This window comes from Drosophila ficusphila, unplaced genomic scaffold (assembly GCF_018152265.1).
Source record: "Drosophila ficusphila isolate 14025-0441.05 unplaced genomic scaffold, ASM1815226v1 contig_198, whole genome shotgun sequence".
In the NCBI taxonomy this organism is placed as follows: domain Eukaryota; kingdom Metazoa; phylum Arthropoda; class Insecta; order Diptera; family Drosophilidae; genus Drosophila; species Drosophila ficusphila.
Window position 1 is genome coordinate 6664079 of NW_025064092.1, and position 18067 is coordinate 6682145.

The following is an 18067-nucleotide window of genomic DNA, read 5'->3' on the forward strand; positions in this document are numbered from 1 at the left end:
TTTTACAATTTCAACACAGGTATTTCTTGTCCAAAAAAATCTTTATTACTAAATTAAAGTTAACATCGAAAAAAAAAAGTAAATTTATTTATAGAAGTGTGGGAAAATGGAAGAGCAGCGCGATGATCACACAGCAGAAGGAATAATACAGAAAGCATCCTTAAGCCTAACCCTTAATCTAGACTAGTCTCAGTTCCCGGATCTCTCTCTCCGACTTTTTGGGGGGAATCCCCACCGGGGGAAGAGGGGAGTCCCTACCAAGGTCGCCACACCACCAGCCGCTGCTGCACCAGCTCCGCCAGCTGGCGCTGCCTCTGCCGCTTTCTCTCGAAGATCTGGTGGCGAATCTTCAGCAGGATGCTATCACGTGGCGCCGGTCCCATGGAATTGGAGGATGTGGCGGGCGAGGACTGGTGCAGCTGCTCGATGAACTCCAGGTCCATCTCGTGAGGAGGCGGGTTAAAGTGCTCCTTCTCCGGTTCCTGCTCCTGGTCGACATCCTCATCGGCATCATTGTCTTCAGTCAGATTGCACTGATAATGCAGCTTGTTGCGTTGGCGCTGAATAAAGAAATAAAGAGAATTTATTATATTGGTCTTTTAATTATATGTTTCTATTTATTTTCGTCTTGCAAAGCTGAAATACATGTCCTTAAAATATGTGAAACTTCGATTGTCTAAATGCCACAAGCCATGAAAAACTTTTCTTTGACAAAGTAATATTTATATTGTGATTATCATTTTTTTGATTGTCAAATTTAATTTATAAAAAAAATTAATTACTTTTAAGTGCAAAAATATTTTTATTTTCTTTTGGTTTAAAAATAAAGGCGAATTTAGTTAAAATGATCAAATAAATTTTTCTTCTCCCTTTTTAATTTACTTTTTAAGATATCCTTTTATCTTATGAAGACAGACAAATATAATATTTACGAAAAACTACTTTTACTCAAGTAAATCTATTTAAGCGAATTGAAAGTGAGTATTTTCTTCGGAGTGGTTTTAAAGGAAATGTTTCTTACAAATCACTGCTCATGTCCTTCGATAGATAAGTCAACTCACCTTTTTGCGGGCTGCATTCTCGGCGAGAAATCGGCAGAGCTGCTGCAGTTGCTGCTCGGCCAGGTCCTCCTTGATGGGCTGCATGTGATCCCTGTGCTGATCCTGATCCCGATCCCCATTCCGATTCCGATCCCGATCGAGGTGATCCTCGAGGCGACGCTGCTGCTGGCGCTGCTTGATGGCCGCCTGCACCTTGCACCTTGTGGCAGAACTTAAGCTGAGATCCATGCTGCGCTGCTGCTTGAGTATCTTGTAGATGACGCCCATCGATGCGACTGGCTCTGCTGTTGGTCCTGCCTTACTACCGATATTTAAATATATATAGACGGGGATATATCCGATTCGATCGCGTCGAGTTGCGGCAAGAGACTGTCCCGAACCGCTCGCCACTCCCGTCTTTATATGGACTCTCTCCCGTTTGTTTGGAGATCCCGACTCTCCCGATGATTAAAAATAAAACATAACTCGTGGGCCCATGTGTTGCGGGTTGCTTGTTGCTGGTTGCACAGTTGCTGGTTGCACAGTTGCCGGTTGCACATTGCGCGCCAAACTCGAAAACTCCAACTCCGAATCCGATTCCGATTCCGACTTTATGGGACATTGCTCAAGTGGAGTCGGTTCTATTTTCTGCTCTCATTACAATGCCTTTTAGCGGCGCAACACATGTGGCAGCACCAGCGCCGCACAATCGACCCAAAAATAGATGTTCTCTCTCACACAGCTGCAACACTTTCGCTGCACCGACTGTGCAACATGCAACATCCAGCGGCGCATGTGGCCGTCGCGCAGCCAAAGTCCCATTTTCATTTTCCCTTCCATTTCCATATTCATTTCCATTTCCATATTCATCTCCCCGATCTTGCTCATCTACTCCGCCATATCCATTCCATATCCAAATCCCGAACCGAATTTTTCGTGGCGAGAAACCGCATGTTTTGGCGCCTGTTTTCCTTTTGACAGGGTAGCTGGGGTATATCTTTTGTATTTTTTTTAGTTAAGGAAACAATAACTAATAATTAAAGCAGTGTACTTTCATGCTGTAAATATTGGTATTGTACAATTACACAAATTCTTATTTATTAATAATGCATTCTATCAGGAATTAATTAACCCTTTTTGCAAGAGCAAGATTTCCTAAGATGATCTAAGCATAATTGTTAGTATACTTGTTAAATATATATTATTTTTTAGATAATCATTTTAAATTTTGTTATTTCATTTATTTGAGATTACATAACACATTTTTCAGTTACTTCTATGCCACCAAATAATTTATTTACAAAAGAAAGAATTGAGCGACTGGGTAGCCAGTTATTATCTGAAGTTATTTTTCAAAAAAAGGATTCTTTAAAGTCTTTAACTAATTTAAATTGATTATATTAACAGATGATTAAACTAACAGGTTTTATTGATTAGCAACAACGCTTATTATTTTCGGTGAACTTTTCGGTTGTTTCCAACTCTCTGATGATGTAGAGTCTAAATGTAGGGTACTCCAACTTCGGTAATTCCCGAAAAGTGAAGCATAGTGTAGAGCGTCATAATCGTAGTGCCACAAGATGGAATCGTTTCGGGATCGGATCGGATCGGCAATGGAATATGTACTATAAATAGCGCCTGGGAAAAAACACTTTGCAGCGGCCACTCATTTGTGCATCTGTGTGTGTGTATTTATGTGTCTGTATGTGTGTGTGCGTGTCTGTGTCACGGCATGCACTTGAACTCCGCATTCACATGTTGTGTGTGCCATGCATCTCACTCCCTCTCCCTCACGCCCCTTTCCTCTCTCTCCCCCTCTCGCTCGCACCCTGGTACTCGTAGTATCGCATGCCTGGCGTGCCTGCGCCTTGCCCTTTGTATAAATATATATGTTTTGTAAGTCCCTTTGCTGTTTTATTTGGACTTCAAGATGTTTCAGAGTGCACTTCAAGTGCGTTACAATTTGAGTCTATTTTTGGACGCTTGGGAATATCTCGGGAAATAAACCGAGATATTGAAATTTTGGAAGGGAATGAGGGGGAAAAGGGAAAAGGGGGAAGAAAACTACCCAGATAACGGGGATTTTTATAATGTAAATCATTGCCGGCAACCCCATTTGATATCAGTTTCGAGATGGTGCACAATTGAAATATGTTTAATGAGCAACTTTATGGGCGTTGCGGCCCATTGTCCGTGGAATTAGATCCATCGTTGGGGGAAATGGAATGCCTGATTGTCGCACTGATAACGCGCACAGTGGGACTGGTATAAGGAAAACTATAAGGAACTTAAATAAAATAAAAAAAATAAAACAAATGATCTAAGTGTATTATACTTATGTGGTATTTACCTCAAATAACTTGTACTTATTTTTTTCCCCAATTGGAAGAGTATAAATATGGAAAATCATCCAAATATAATTTTGAAATAATATGTTATATATTATCATTGGTTATTTTTAATACCGTTAAACCATTTTATTTTATTTATACATCTTTATTACTTTTATCCCATTGTGCCTCCGAGGATCCCTTTCCGTAAGTCAGATCTGCGCGTGTGCGACTTCCCCTGCCTTTTGTAGCCTGTAGCCGCTTCTTAAGTGTGTCTGTTCTTGGATTTCAGATGGATATATGTGAATGTACGTTGGCCCCATTAGCCGAGCATTGTGCACTAAAACGTCTGTTACAAATGTAATTTCGATACTCCACTTCGGGGGAGGAATTCGAAGCCCTTCACTTGACGCTGATCGGTTGGCTTCACTTGCCTCCTTATCTGTCGTCTGGACTCAGGGGACAACCCTTGGAGTGACAATTAGCTGTTGGTCTGGGAAAACATTTCCCACAACTTCGTTTCAGATTGGGGGATATACTATATATGTATTCCGATCTCCTTAAGCATGTTCGTAGAACCGAAACCGAATCGAAACGAAGCGAACCCAACAAGTGCATATCCCTGGGAGGGTAATAAAAATATATATTATATGTCTCCCTATCTCCCTTCGCTTGTCCCGGGCTAATCGATACTCGATACGATCCATAATTTATGTGAGCTGCCGTCTATTTCTGGACTTCCGCTTTCCTCTTATCAGAATCGTTGGGATTCTTCTAGTTCCACGAAAACTACAAGCTTGGCTTGGCATTCAGGAATCTGATCTGTAATTCCCGTGACCCACTGATTCTGTAATACAGTGTTGCATGCCCAACGCGTCGTCGGGCGCGAAAAGCTGTCAATGTCACCCAGTGGGGTCCCCCAAAGGAGCCCGCCAATTTCCACCGCCCGACGTCCCATCACCACGCACAATTTCCCACGCTCCTTCCCGGGCGAAAAAGTTCGAAAAGGAGGGGAGGTTTATGGAGAGGGGGGGATCTATGGAGAGGGGAAAGGGGGGTCGAAAGAAGGGGGAGTCCTACGAGGGAGAATCGCGGACAAGTTGTCAGCGAAGCTGTTAATGAGCTGCGTGTGTTGAGTGAAGACGTGATGGATCTACACTGCCGAGCTCCACTTGTGGAGGCCTAAATCCTAAGTAATCCCCAGGTTCTTCAAGATCAGGCGAAATCAAAACAAGTTCTGAGATTCGAAATGGAAAGGAACGAAAAAGAGCTCAGCTACTTGCGAGAATTTGTAAAACTATACACATTAATGTATAAAATTTTAACAAGCTCTGTTCTAAAATTGGAATTTTAAATGTTTTAATCACTTGTTGGTCTCAATTGGTCAAATTATACAATCTAAAAGGGTAATCTTAGTTCACCTGCGCTGCACCCCAAAAAAAATTTTTAAAACTGGCATCTAGTAAATTTACTGGCTTTAGAACAAAAACATTGGATGCAATTCTTAAGATATTTTGCCCTCAAGTTCATAGATGCAGTTTGTGGTTACCTATCCTCCAAACTACCAAACCTTTAAAAAACTTCAATACACGAGGTTAAAAAAATAAACTGACGCCTAAAAAAAAAATTTTTTAAATCCTATAAAGTAGGTGGGTCGAATTTCATACAGTCAAAAATATTACTTCTGCCCACCAGTTTACCCATAATTAACCGTCAAAACGACCGTAAATATCCAAATTTGGTGAGAGTATAGTAAACAGAGTGTAGTAAACATTGCAATTTGCGCACGAGCAGTCAAAACAGAGGGAGCTGCGACAACAACTAGATGATGGGGATCAGGAGCGGAGCAAAGTTCTCTGGCACACAACATGTGTTGACCCCCCTGTCCATTGTGCCTCCACCCAGAAAGACAGTGGCAACAAACCAACCAACGATCATTTGTGGCGTTTAATAGCTTGCCTCAGCAGCTTGCCGCACTCGCGTGCAACATCCATAAGTGGGAATCGAGCGTGGGAAACCCGCACTCGCCGCAATCTCAAAAGCCATTTGAAAAGCCCAGCCCTCTGCAGAAATATCAACAACAACAATGCAACTGAGACACTTCAGCTGCCGCTGAAGCCACTGCAATAAAGTCAAATAAACAGAGCGACCAGAACCAGATTCCCTCCGGCTCCAGTTCAAATTGTATAATAGTCAAGTGAACGCAGAAAATAAAATGATTATCAAGTTCATAGCTTTTTAAATTTATATATTCTACTAAACTCTTTTCTAATGGCTTTAAACAAGTCCTAAATGCATCAATAAAAATTTAGTATAAATCATGATCGTTTTAAATTCCCTTACAGAGGGTTTTAAAAATTCAGTCAGAAGTTTGCAAGGCAGTGGAGCAGACATTTCTGATCGCATAAAGTATATATTCTTGATCAGCATCACCATATGAACAGTCAGTGAAAATATTGAAAATTAATAGTTAGTTAATTAATTTGGGATGACTGCAAGGGTATAAAAGCTTGTTTTTAACATTTTTTACAAGTGCAAATTAAAGTTTTGTAATAACTTTGTGAGTGTACGTGTGGCTTGTTGGATATCGCCAATTTTCCTTATGCAATTGACCACCCAAGTACCATCTCTTCTTATTCCAAGTCATAGGCAAAATGAGTAAGCGAAAACCGGAAACCAATTTTGCCATCGTCACTTTTCCTCAATGAAGCAAGCATGTGCAAAAGTTTACTGGGTTGACTTCGCTGCTTTGGTCGCAGAAGCTGCAAGAAATCGGAGAAGCTAAGTGCAAAATTAAATAATTAAGTGCATGACGACTATTGAATACCTCGCTGCACTTGATATGTATAAAGCATTCGCCGGAGAAAGAAAAAAATACATATGGTTTTATATTATCATAAAGTCATAAAATTCAATAAATAAATAACTATTTTACTTTAACATAAATACAATTTTTAACTAAATCTTCTTATTATTTTCATGCCAAAAACAATATACCCTGAACTCCACTGCCGAGGGAATGTCAAAGCTGAAGCTGCTCTATCTTGCAGATCCATTCAGTCGCTCAAGACCCGGCTTACTATTTGGAGGCAAGGAATCCGACTTACGATGTCAAGTCTCAGGGATCAGGAGTGCCAAGGCCTGAAGGAGGGAGCCATGTCGCGGACTTATCAGTATCGCAAAGTGATGAAACCTCTGCTGGAGAGAAAGAGAAGGGCGCGAATCAACCGCTGCCTGGAGGAGCTGAAGAACCTGCTCAAGGAGATGACCTACATGGTGAGTGAACCTTATTAACATTAAAAAAGATTACGACAAGTGCTTACATATTTAAAATTTAATGTTTTTTGAGTTTTAAATTGTTTTAGTATTTTAATTCTTTAAAAGTCTGTTTAACGGGAAAACCAGCAGTTTGGCAGTGCACTTTAATTTACATCTTTTCATGGATCCTGTTAAATAAATGAGGCCTTTATAGGCCTTTTAAATTAAAATCTTATTTTAAATACACAGAATGCCATTGATTCTCTTGCTGAGTTGAAACGAGATACAATTGGATACAAATAATACTTTCACTCTAACTTTTCCAGGACGCCGAGGCCTTGGCCAAACTAGAGAAAGCAGACATCCTGGAATTGACCGTTCACCAACTGCACAGACAGCGCAATATCGCCGCCACGCCCATCTCATCACCCGCCCCCAAAACCATCGAGTTGCGAATGAGCGTTATTGGTCTGGTTTTCAACAGTGTACATTAGAAGTTTCCCGATTTTTGCATCGCAACGATTGTTTAATCAACTCCAGATTCCTTGAGGGAATGGAGCAGTTTGTGCCATCCAAACGTCGAGTATGGAGACCTTGGTAACCTTCCTAAATAATATCCACCAAAGTGTCTTACCTCTTTATTAACTATTTTAATAACACTTACTTAGATCTAGTTTAAGGTTCCATTCAAACAATAGAATATAAAACATCATTGTAAACTTCCAAGTGATTAAAAATCAGTAACGAAATTAAATAAAACTGCAATTTGATTTCTTTTGCTTTTAGTTTTTCTTTTTCTTTTCGCGATAATTCCAAAAACTTGTTAGTTGTGTGTGTGTGAGTGTGTGTAGAATGTGTTGTGTATGAATGAGAGTTTCCACTTGGGATTTGGTTTTTGTTTTGGTTTTGTTTTCGTTTCGAATTGATTTAATTGTTAATAAACATTGCTTAATGCATTCGAATGCTAAATTAAGTATTGCTTATGTTGAATATAATGCACACAAAGTAAGGTTTTCATCTGTTATCAGTATCGTTAACGTTATCAATGTAGTAGCTTACTAGATACCCAAAAAAATACATATCAATAGAGTAGTCGACAAAAGGTGTTTTTGAGATTATCTTTAGGCTTCCTATAGGCTTTTATAGCAATACGTGTGTGTATGTGTGTGTGTGTGTAAGTGTTTTTGTGGCCGTGAGTATGGCATTTTCTTAGATCCTAGATTGGATTTTCCGTTAACGTTCTCAAACTTTCCGCCGTTGTATGTACAATATACATATATGTAGTTCACAATAATTCAAAGTTTGAGTGTAAGAAGCGCGAAAATTGATTGTTGCTGCAGTTTGTTTTAGTTTTGGTTTTCCATCGACCTGTTGATTTGTATCTGTTGCATATATGTATAGGTATATTCATAGTTTCGTATATATATATAGATATCGATATCTTCTCAGCTTCGCTTGATTTATTTCTTGTTTTCGGTTTGGTTTTTGCTTAAGTTTTTTGTTTTTGGATTTTTTCGAGGACAGGAAGGCATGCAAACTTGTGCAGTGTAAGTGTGTGTGTCTTCTTAAATTCAAATCGTTTCCAACAATAAATCTATGCAAAAACAATTTGCAAATTGCACAAGTAAAATACAAATGGGGACTTCTATTTAATAATAGATGTATATATAATTATCAATATCTGTGTGTATATATATATGTATATATATATTTCTCTCCCTATATATATATATAAGTGTGTATATCAATTTATTTGGCCTTTATCTAGGTTTATTTAAATACGAGTGTACAACTAGAAATATGAATCGGGTGCTGGGCAATCAAAAAAATATGGTGGAAACCTCGGAATCGGATTTGGAATCGGAATCGGAATATCGGTGTCAGAGAGGATGAAACAAGCATTATCTAGGGCCGATCCAATCTGAAACCTCAGCGGCAAAGCAAAAGTCTTTGGTTAGCATATCGATTACGATAAGGTTTTAGGATTTCTAAGCGAAAAGCGGAATTTTAAGCCAAACTTAGGGAGTTCTCTACAAGGCAACATTATAAATAGGAGTAAAAATGTATGAGGGCAAAGGATAGATAGGATTAATAGGATGTGGATTCTTATAAAGATGTTCAGTTAACGGGCTACGGAGAAAGTTCCTTTACAATAACGCTTTGTTTACGACCTAAAGCTGAACCACATATAAAATATAGAAATTATTTTAGCATGGTGATTAGATGGCTCTTCCTTTAAAAACAGAAGAGGAAGCAGCTCATCAAACAAAAAAAGTTAACAAAAAAGAAAGTCATGTGTGTGTATCAGAGAGAGATGGAGCGATAGAGAGAGAGAGAGTCGATGATGGAAGGCGATAGTTTCGGTTTGTTTTCATAATATTTTTTTTTGTTTTGTTAAGGCAGGGGGTTTGCCCCCCTATACGATATAATTTCAAGCTCTGGTGAGGTGTAAAAACAAGTACAAATACGAGTAGAAACACACAATTTGATATTATCCTTGCTGTGGTAAGGCATGCACAATAAACACATAGAAAAGGATTAAAGTTTTATCAAAGATTCTTCTAGGAGTGCCTCCTCTTGTCCTCAATGAATGTGATCGCATGATATCGTATCTCAAGATGTATTTGTGAGGGGAACCATTCGATGGTCCACAGCAAAATCAGGTTGATTGTCAAGCTCAATGAGTGGAGACTAATGAATGAATGGCTGGATGAAGACTGAAGAATCGGAGGTTCCAAGAGGAGTACTTAAGCCGCATGCTAATTATCGCTATATTATCCACATGCAAGTGTGTCCACAACTTTTTTATCCTTTTTTTTGGGGACTTTCAGTTAACAAAGTCGGTTATCTGGTTTAGCTACGGAGTAAATAGGTATGTGTGGGGCTTTAGCTTAGTTTTAGCTTCAATTTCGATTATCAACACGTTCGATTATCAACAGTTGGAGCAGCTGGACTGGCAAAAACAGAAAAAAAAATTAACCAATCGAGGGGCTTTTAAGCCAATAGCGAATTAGTTTAAGTATCGGTATATACTTTTAAGTATTTAAGTGCCAGCTTAGTCCTGTGCGGCACTATATATATCCATATTTAGGTAGAGTAGCTATAGCTTCACTTGATTCTGATTCTGTTTCTGATTTTTGTTTTCGCATTTTCGCAAAAAAATTCCAACTATTTATCGGCCTAATTAATCGGCTATCGCTTGGCTGGCGGCACTTATCGATAGTTTTCGGTTTGAATTTATCGTTTGCTTGGCAAGCATTTCAATAAAAATGCATAAGATCATTACGGAGCAAGTGTCTAATAGTTAATTTACTTATGTTTTTTTATTATTCAATACCTAGTTTATCGATTCTTGCTGCACACACAAATATATATATATTCAATATGATTTTTTTTTTTTAGAAAAGCGCCTCTTTGACTTAAATTGGTGTTCTTTTGTTTTCAATTAGCTTGTGAATTTTTATAACAATTTTGTTTCATTTCTTATTTTTTTTCTATTTTGGTTTAGCTTTATGCGGCTTGGCTGTTGTTAATTGAAATATTATGTATATATGCGTATATAATTTGCTATTAGTTGGAATTTCACTTAAGACGAGTTCTCAAGGGACTAAACATTGTGTGTGTGTGTGTGTGAATGTGCGTGTGTGTGTAAAGGGGGGAGGGGGAGGTCTTGGGGGCTAACAAACTGCCCCCGCAAAAAGGTCAAATGACATATGGTACACGGTTGTGTGTGTGTGTGTGTGTGTTCGAGTGTTTGTGTTTGTGGGCGTGCTTGTGGAGCGACCTTTGACCCTGCTGATCGCTGATTCGTTGTCTCCTATCACCGTCACTATCGCTCCCTCCCCGCCCCTCCGCCGCTTGACTACAGGTCCCGCGGTTAATCACCACCTAAACTTAACGCCTGCACTATACGTGGATCAGCTTTACTGCCCTCGCGGAACTCCTCGAGTGTCAATCGATCGTCGTGGTTCTTGTCCATCTGGTCGAAGATCTTGTCCACCCGCTTCTGCGGCGTATTCTCGTCCTCCGTCTGCGGCTGCTGGCCCTGCAAGCGAGTGATCACTGTAGTAACATATTTTGGACGGGGAGTGGGGTTGCTATTTGAAACGATACTTACTACCATCTGGTAAATGGCGTCCACTATGTTGTACATCTCCTCGCGGGTTATGTAGCCATCGTTGTCCACGTCGTACAAACGGAAGGCCCCTGCGAAATTTTAAACAAAATATTAATATTGTTAAAAAAAAATAATATCAACATATTGCAATAAAATATGTTTCTTAATAGGTAACTCTCATGTTTGAATGCAAACCACAAATATCCACAAAACTCATTCTCGAAAGCGCTTAATGGCTTCCTGAGTGTTATAAATATACACACTTTCTTGGCTGATACTCAAGAGTCCTTCAAGCAATTACTTGAATAAAACACTCCTGGCTCACACTCCATATCTATAAATTGATGTACACAGTCTGCAAAGCTAATGCAGGAAAGTCCTTCAGTATCCCAGTTAACTTACAGTGCAGCTTCTCGTCCAGATTCCCCCTCGATGTGATGGACAGGGCCCGAATGAACTCCTCGAACTCGATGGCGCCGTCCTGCAGGAACGCAAGGATATTGAAGGGATTGAAAGGATATAAAATCGGTACTCACATTATTCTCGTCGAAGACACGAAAGACCAGGGAGGCAAATTTGCTGGGGTCTCCGTCGGGGAAGAATTGCTTATAGATTTTGATGAAGCCCTGCGGGAAAGAGAGAGCGAGAGGGCACCCAGAAAACAAAGGGAGAGGGCGAGAGGGAGAGAGAGAGAGAGATAGAGAGAGGGATGGGTAGATGTGAGAGGAGAGCGGTTAGACAAGTAAATGTTTGCTATTTTCCCATCGACTGGGCTTCAGTGGAGTTGAGTAAGCAAGTCAGAACTAGACACATAAAATAGCATTAGAGTGAAAATTTCGAAATTCTCCAGTTAAGTGAAATAAACGACTCGCACGGAGATGTTTCGGGGATGGCTGGTCTTTCAATAAGGTATCCTTTCTCACAAGCATATACGCTAGTATTGGTGTAAGTGTGAATGCAAGTGTTAGTGTTTGTGTTGTGTGTAAGCTTGGCAAACGGAAATTTATGGACGAGTCCTCCTTATTGGGAAGGAGAATGCAGCTTCAGTTTATTTGCCATCGCTGCAGCTGTGAAAATCGAAATAGTTGAGAATGTCAAATCAATGAATGGATTACCCCGCCTGCGGGGTCGAAGGTCCTTACATTGGACACATGTACGGCACAACTTGTATTTATTTTATCCTGCCACAAAAGTCAGCCACAAAAAAGCAACGAACATTTGAAAATAAGGACAAACCGCATTTCAGGATTTCGGCTTAAGTACAAATGTGTGTAAAATATATTCACATACTACTATATACTCTATATAGTATAATTGTGCTTGGCTGGAGTGAGCCGAAATAAGAGGATTCCGTTTGCGGTCGGTTATGATGAAAGCCAGGTAAATGATGGTAATGGTGATGGCATTAAGGACGTGGTACTCACTTGTTCGGTCAGCAAGCCATTCGGACAGTCTTTGAGAAAGCCCTTGTGCCTTCGGCGGGTCAGAGGTCAGAGATCAAATCGAATCGGATCGAATCGGGATAGCGGATAGCATAGCACACAGAGTTCACAGAAAGAGACAGCGGGGTTTTATAGAGAGATAAATAGATTAGCATAAAAGAGGGAGAGAGAGAGAGAGAAAGGGAGAGTGAGACAGGGATAGCCAGATAGCCAGATAGGACCAGAAATAATATATATAGATAAGAAATTAAATTAAAAACCAATAATTGCGGGAGCGCACAACAAATGAAAGGCAAATATTGACCCGGTGGAAATGTTTACCTCCGGGAAAACTCGCTTTCCCTCACGACGCACACGAACACGCGCTTTTGCATTTTAAATTCTATTTACATTTTATTTCGTGCTGCCATTAATTTGAACTTTCCCCCGTGCAACCGCAGACAGCAAGATCAAATTTGCTGCAATTCCGCCATTAATTATACGCAACGAATCGAATCGCGAGGGAAAATTAAAATGGGGAAAAATAACCGGACAAATGTGAAACGAAAAAAATAATTTAAAAAAAAAGAGTAGCAAGCTAGAGGGTTTTTCGGTGTGGGAAATCCATGGGAATGCTTACCATTGACGAATCTCCTTTTCGGTGACTGCAAAGAGAGAGAGAGAGAGAAGAGAAAGAGAGAGAGGGGAAAAGCGGAAAAGTTCCGGATTAGTGGGGCAATTGCAAAGGGAAAAAACAAGGCAGCTGGCTAAGCGGTCGCACTTAGTTGCGCCTCAAGGGTCCCGGGGCTATCATTCTTAATATCAACAGCGAACCACCCCCCCACCCCCAATCCAAACCAACACCCCGCTATCAATTCCCCATCGCCGAACGAAAGAAGGAAGGATGAAGCGAAGGAAGGCGTCCTGAAGGCATCCCATGCCATTGGTAACCAACTCATACCAACTCATACCATTCCACTTAGCCGACACTCAAGTGCCTTTGCTGAGCCGCTGAGTTATGGCGGCTTAAGTTGGCCTAAGGCTAGACTGCCCTTGGAGATTGATGGCGTTCACTTGACAGGCTTAGCGGACAAGTTCCCCCTGCCTGAATCCTCCTATCCTATGCCATTCGTATCCTTCATATCTGCGCTTTTGCTGATGCTGCTGATATCCGCGACACGCTGCGTATGAGTAATATGCAGGCACAATTTACGAGCAGGCAGGCAGCCAGCCATTTGGGTAGTGCATCAGCCATGGCGAGTGCACAACTCATTTAATAAATCATTTAATTAATTACAAGCTTTCAGGGTTACCTCTACACGGCGCAAAATGCACAAGAGTTATGCGCCACTATCTGGGAAGGCTATAACTTTCGCAGAACTATTTCGTAATCTAAACTGCACGGCCATAACATCAAGGCTCTTAGCAGTTTGAATTATTGGGCACAATGGATGGCAAAACTAAAACATCAATAGTTCGATTGTGGGTGAGAGGTAATTTAATGCTTATTTAAAAGGGTATCCATTATTTTGAAACTTTATGTAAGCCAATAAAACAGAGTAGTTACCTCCCATATAAAAAAGTAACTATTTTGTTATTTCTGTTTAATGGAATATTCCTATGATAATACAGCAATACATTGTAATTTCAAAATAAATGAAAATAAAGTTATTTGTTCAAATTAGAAGGGCCAAAAAATAACATCAAATTATTTTATTAAATCAGCAAACACATTAAAATGTACATTAAATGCAGGAATGCCTTTATTAAGCAATTCCCTTTTATTTTGTAATTATTTTTGGTATTTTAATAGCTCCGACTCCACATATGATTACATTTCCTCCCTTTGACTTTCTTTTTGGCCCTGAATTACAGCAGACTTTTGGGCATATGTACAAACGCTTGTGAGCGTGGCAAGGTGGGCCAAAAAGCACTTTCAAAATGAAAAACAAAACGGGACAAAGCCGCTGACGATGATGGAGATGTGCAAACATGGCTCTTGATAAAAGTGGCAGTGGGCAGTGGCAATTCGAGAGGTAGACCTCTCATTTCTATTTTATTTTTATTTTTTTCATTTTCATTTCCATTTTTTCTTTTTTTTTTTGTTTGCCGGCGCCAAGCTTTGCGTTAGCTGCACGCAATTGAAATTGGCCACGGCCTAGGCCCATAACACATACCATACTATGCTGTACTATAATATATATGCGTGTGTATCTGAATAACCCACAGATTGCCCGGCAGGCTTGTTAAAAGTCTGCGCACGCCAACGCGTCGGCTAAGTAAGCTCCAAGGAGCGTTATCCTTGTAGGCCGACGACTTTTACTGCGGCTACATGAATAATACATATCGCCGCTTCATGCTCTTTCTGTATGTGTATATGTGCTTGTGTATGTGTATCTGTTTGTTACTTTGACTGTGTTTGTGCTTGTGTTTGTGTAGCGCCGGCAGCTGTAAAGCAAATTAGTACATAGTCCTGCTTGCCGGGATCCCAACGCTGGTGAAAATTATTTCGATTTAAATGTTTATTTGCACAAGGCGGCGTTTTCCCCGCTTTCCCATTTTATTTTTTTTCTTTTTTGCTTTTCCCAGCAAGCTGTTTGTGGCCCGCAGCGTTTATTCAATTCTTTTTTTGTTCGTTTGCATTTTTTGCAGCCGCACAAAAAGATCCCAAAATACCGCCAGTTTGGCCTTTTTGTATTTACTTAATTTAATTTTAAACTGATTTAATTTCAACTTTTCGCACACACTCGCACATTCAGCGCGGTGGTTACGAATGTGATGGTGGTGGTGACACAGCAAAGGACCTCCCGCTGGGTGTGGCCACATGCTAATTAATGAATGACTGGCAAAGGCCCCGCCCCTTTTCCCCCTTTGCCCCCTGACCCCTTTTAATGCTGCCGCCGCTCGTCGCAAACAAAAAAAAAAAAAAGAAGAAAAGTGGGAAAACGAGAAGCGAACTTTAAATGAGCTGCGAGCTGCATGCGGGCCACACACACACATGCAAACATAAACTCACACACACACACACTAACGCACTCCCTCACAGACAGAGAGGCACAAGGACTGTGCGTGTTTTTTGGCCACCAAACTCAGCAACCTTGCAACGGAGCTCCGCAAGGATGTGCGTCGGTCGCCAACTCGGCTCAAATATTTACCAAACTTGATTAGATCCCAGCGATTCCGAGGCGGGGCAACAAGTGACCTCGCTTTTCCGCCACCCCTTCCCCCTTTTTGGTTCCCCCGCTCTTGGTTTTTCCCACTCGGGCTTAACCCTGAGCACAGCCACATCGCATGTCTGCGGTTAACCCCTTGATGGCCTTGCACGCAACTGAAACGCAACGCAACCGCTCACCTGTGGGCGGTGTTCCTCCCCCTTCCCCTCCCCCTTCCCTTTCCCCTACCTTTTTCCCATTGTCCCCCCACTTACAAATACACACACACACACACACAACACACCCTCATCTCGGGCAAATTGGCCTGGCAACTGGTATACAGCCAGCGGAGCTGATCCTATCTGAAATTGGTCCTCGGCACACGGCTCGCTTGCCAGGTCCATTCACCCACTAATTAATCACGATCCTATCTAAAATTAGTTCCACTCAATTTTAGAAGGCAGAGCAAACAAGAACTAGTCCTTTCCTAATTGTTTATAAAGAAACTACAATAACAAAGTTATTGTTTAAAACTGTTCATATTTATAAATAAATTAAAAATTTAAAAAAAATAGTTTTATAATTTTGGAACGTTTGTTTCTGATAAGTCTGAAAAAATTATAGGAACTACTAACATTTATATTTATGTAATCATAAAACTTTCAAGTTTTTTGTGATCTGACATATGGAATGTTTATCGAATTTTTATGACATTTTTTATTTACTATAAATTAATCTTATAAATGATAGATCTAAACAATTTGTTTTCCTTTAAATTAACTTAAATAAAGCAATTCGGTTAGTTGAATCCTAAAAAAATTACTTAAAATTTTGCACCTACGTTGTTTAATTGAATTTCGTTGTTTTGAAAATGCACGTGCTCCACAAAACTATTCGAATTTCTAAACGAAACTAGAAGAAAACTTCTTGGTCTCAAAGTTTTCGGAGCAGCACTTCAGTTATATGCAGAACCCCTTGATGTTCTTGGCTTGTTGGTTAGTTGGCTCTTTGGCTCTTTGGCAATAATTGTTTGCTGCAATGCGAACCGATCAAATGGCATATTAACAGTGCAGTTGCCATTGATTCGATTTCCAGCCGTGATTGAGTTTGCCTTTCCCCTTTCCCCATTTACCATTCACCATTTACCATTCCCCCATTCATTGTTCATGTTATGCTAAAACGTCGCTGGCAGCTGAAGTTGACTCAAAGCACATCATAATTTCCCATCGATTGGCAATTTTCTAATGTCGTTATATGACGATACGGCCAGTTTTCCCCCCCGCCGTTTCCCTGGCGAATCGCTTTCTGTTTGTTGCTTTATCAATTTGCGTCTATAAACGAGCAGCAGCCAGGGAATGCCAGCACCAGAATCGAACAGAATCGAACAGAGTTTTACCAGAACCGAACCGAACGGAACGGAGCTGAATCGACAAGCTGAGTCAATGAATGGACGACTGCGGCAAAAGGCGGCGGTCTGGATGAAAAAGGGGTGAGGGAAAGGGGGCAAAGGGTTGATGGAGAGAGGGGGTTGGAGAGGGAGGCCCACTGCTGGCGCCATTAGCAAATTATACACAACATGTGTGCTCAGTGGGGCAGGACTGCAAGGACCAGCAAGCCGGGAAATGGAGACCCAGCCTCCTCCCAGTTGCTCAAACCTTCGATCGTCTTCTGATTTCCTTACTTACACCTAGCGAAATTTGAAAAAAAAAATATATTCATTAAACACTCTAAGGAAAATAAAAGTGTTAGTTCCACCATTATATTTATTTTACAAATAAACTGGTATACATCAGCCTTAGACATTAATAAATGGTTATTGTATTTGAATTAATTGCCTTCTTGCATAAGCAACACTGTTTTCATTAAACCCAGACACATATTGCAATTAATTACTTTTTTTATTAAAATTAAATTACTTTTATTATAAAAGTCTTTTATAGAATTCAAATGTACAAAGAATCTTCAGCATATTATAAGCAAGTTAAATATATTTAGTCAAATATTTATACCAGAAATTACTTGGTTATACTCAATCACAAGCAGTTCCAATTGGCTAATTAACAAATTAAAAGACAGTTAGCTGACCTCCACTTTATAATCAAAATAAAATAAGTGCAAATCTACGAACAGTCAACACATACTGTTTTAATCGCTAAATCATATATCAGTACCTCTTTTCTCTCAGTGCAGCGCCTGCTTGTCTCCGGCTGTTCCGTTCTGTTCTGTTCAGTGTTGTTCTGCTTTGCTTGTTGCTTGTACACATTTGATTTCCACAGCTAAATGCCAGACAGAATGTCAGGACAAGCTGAGTGCTCCCTTAACCAGCCGCCCATGCAGCTCCACCCAGGCATACACATGCACCCACCCACACACACACACATGTGGATGGGGGAGAGGAGGGGAGGGGGGAGGGATAACACAACAAGTGCAATAATAATTTCAACATTGAAGTGAATTTTGAGTGCCAGCCAATGCGTGCGAAATCAGCTGGGAGGAGCCATCACAGGCGGATGAAAATGTGGATTGGTGAGGGGATAAAAAAGGGAGGAGGGGAAGCTACAGTGGGTGTAACAGGACATAGCATCTTTTCGCAATCCTCGACAGTCCCTGTCCTGTCTGTTTGCATAGCGAAATGCATGTGCCAAAGCCAAATGAATGCGGTTCCGAATGCTATTGCAATATGACATTGCTGCATTGCTGCTGTGTGTCGTAAGCCATGGGTGTGGGTTGAATAAGGTTCAAGGGGCCA

The 18067-nt window shown here is 40.5% G+C and overlaps 3 protein-coding genes across 4 annotated transcripts in view; 1 reads left to right on the plus strand and 2 right to left on the minus strand.

Moving 5' to 3' along the window:
• Window positions 1-75: 75 nt before the first annotated feature.
• On the minus strand, window positions 76-1449 carry LOC108088587 (putative uncharacterized protein DDB_G0271606). Its single transcript, XM_017186437.2, has 2 exons — window positions 1062-1449; window positions 76-560 (listed from the first exon to the last, which is right to left on the minus strand). The coding sequence occupies exons 1-2, from the start codon at window positions 1326-1328 to the stop codon at window positions 255-257; spliced, it is 573 nt and encodes a 190-aa protein (XP_017041926.1). The 5' UTR covers window positions 1329-1449; the 3' UTR covers window positions 76-254.
• A 4486-nt stretch (window positions 1450-5935) lies between these two features.
• On the plus strand, window positions 5936-7225 carry LOC108088674 (enhancer of split mbeta protein). The gene is made up of 2 exons (XM_017186608.2): window positions 5936-6646; window positions 6955-7225. The coding sequence occupies exons 1-2, from the start codon at window positions 6350-6352 to the stop codon at window positions 7120-7122; spliced, it is 465 nt and encodes a 154-aa protein (XP_017042097.2). The 5' UTR covers window positions 5936-6349; the 3' UTR covers window positions 7123-7225.
• Window positions 7226-7393: 168 nt separating this feature from the next.
• The window catches only part of LOC108088675 (frequenin-1), a 30267-nt gene continuing 19593 nt past the window's right edge, over window positions 7394-18067 (minus strand). For both annotated transcript variants that reach the window (XM_017186609.2, XM_017186610.2), the window contains exons 3-8: window positions 12807-12831; window positions 12170-12218; window positions 11282-11371; window positions 11148-11226; window positions 10746-10834; window positions 7394-10673 (exon numbers count right to left, since the gene is read on the minus strand). In XM_017186609.2, the coding sequence (XP_017042098.1) occupies window positions 10506-10673; window positions 10746-10834; window positions 11148-11226; window positions 11282-11371; window positions 12170-12218; window positions 12807-12831 (500 nt within the window). In that variant the 3' untranslated portion in view covers window positions 7394-10505. The remainder of the gene's footprint in view (window positions 10674-10745; window positions 10835-11147; window positions 11227-11281; window positions 11372-12169; window positions 12219-12806; window positions 12832-18067) is intronic.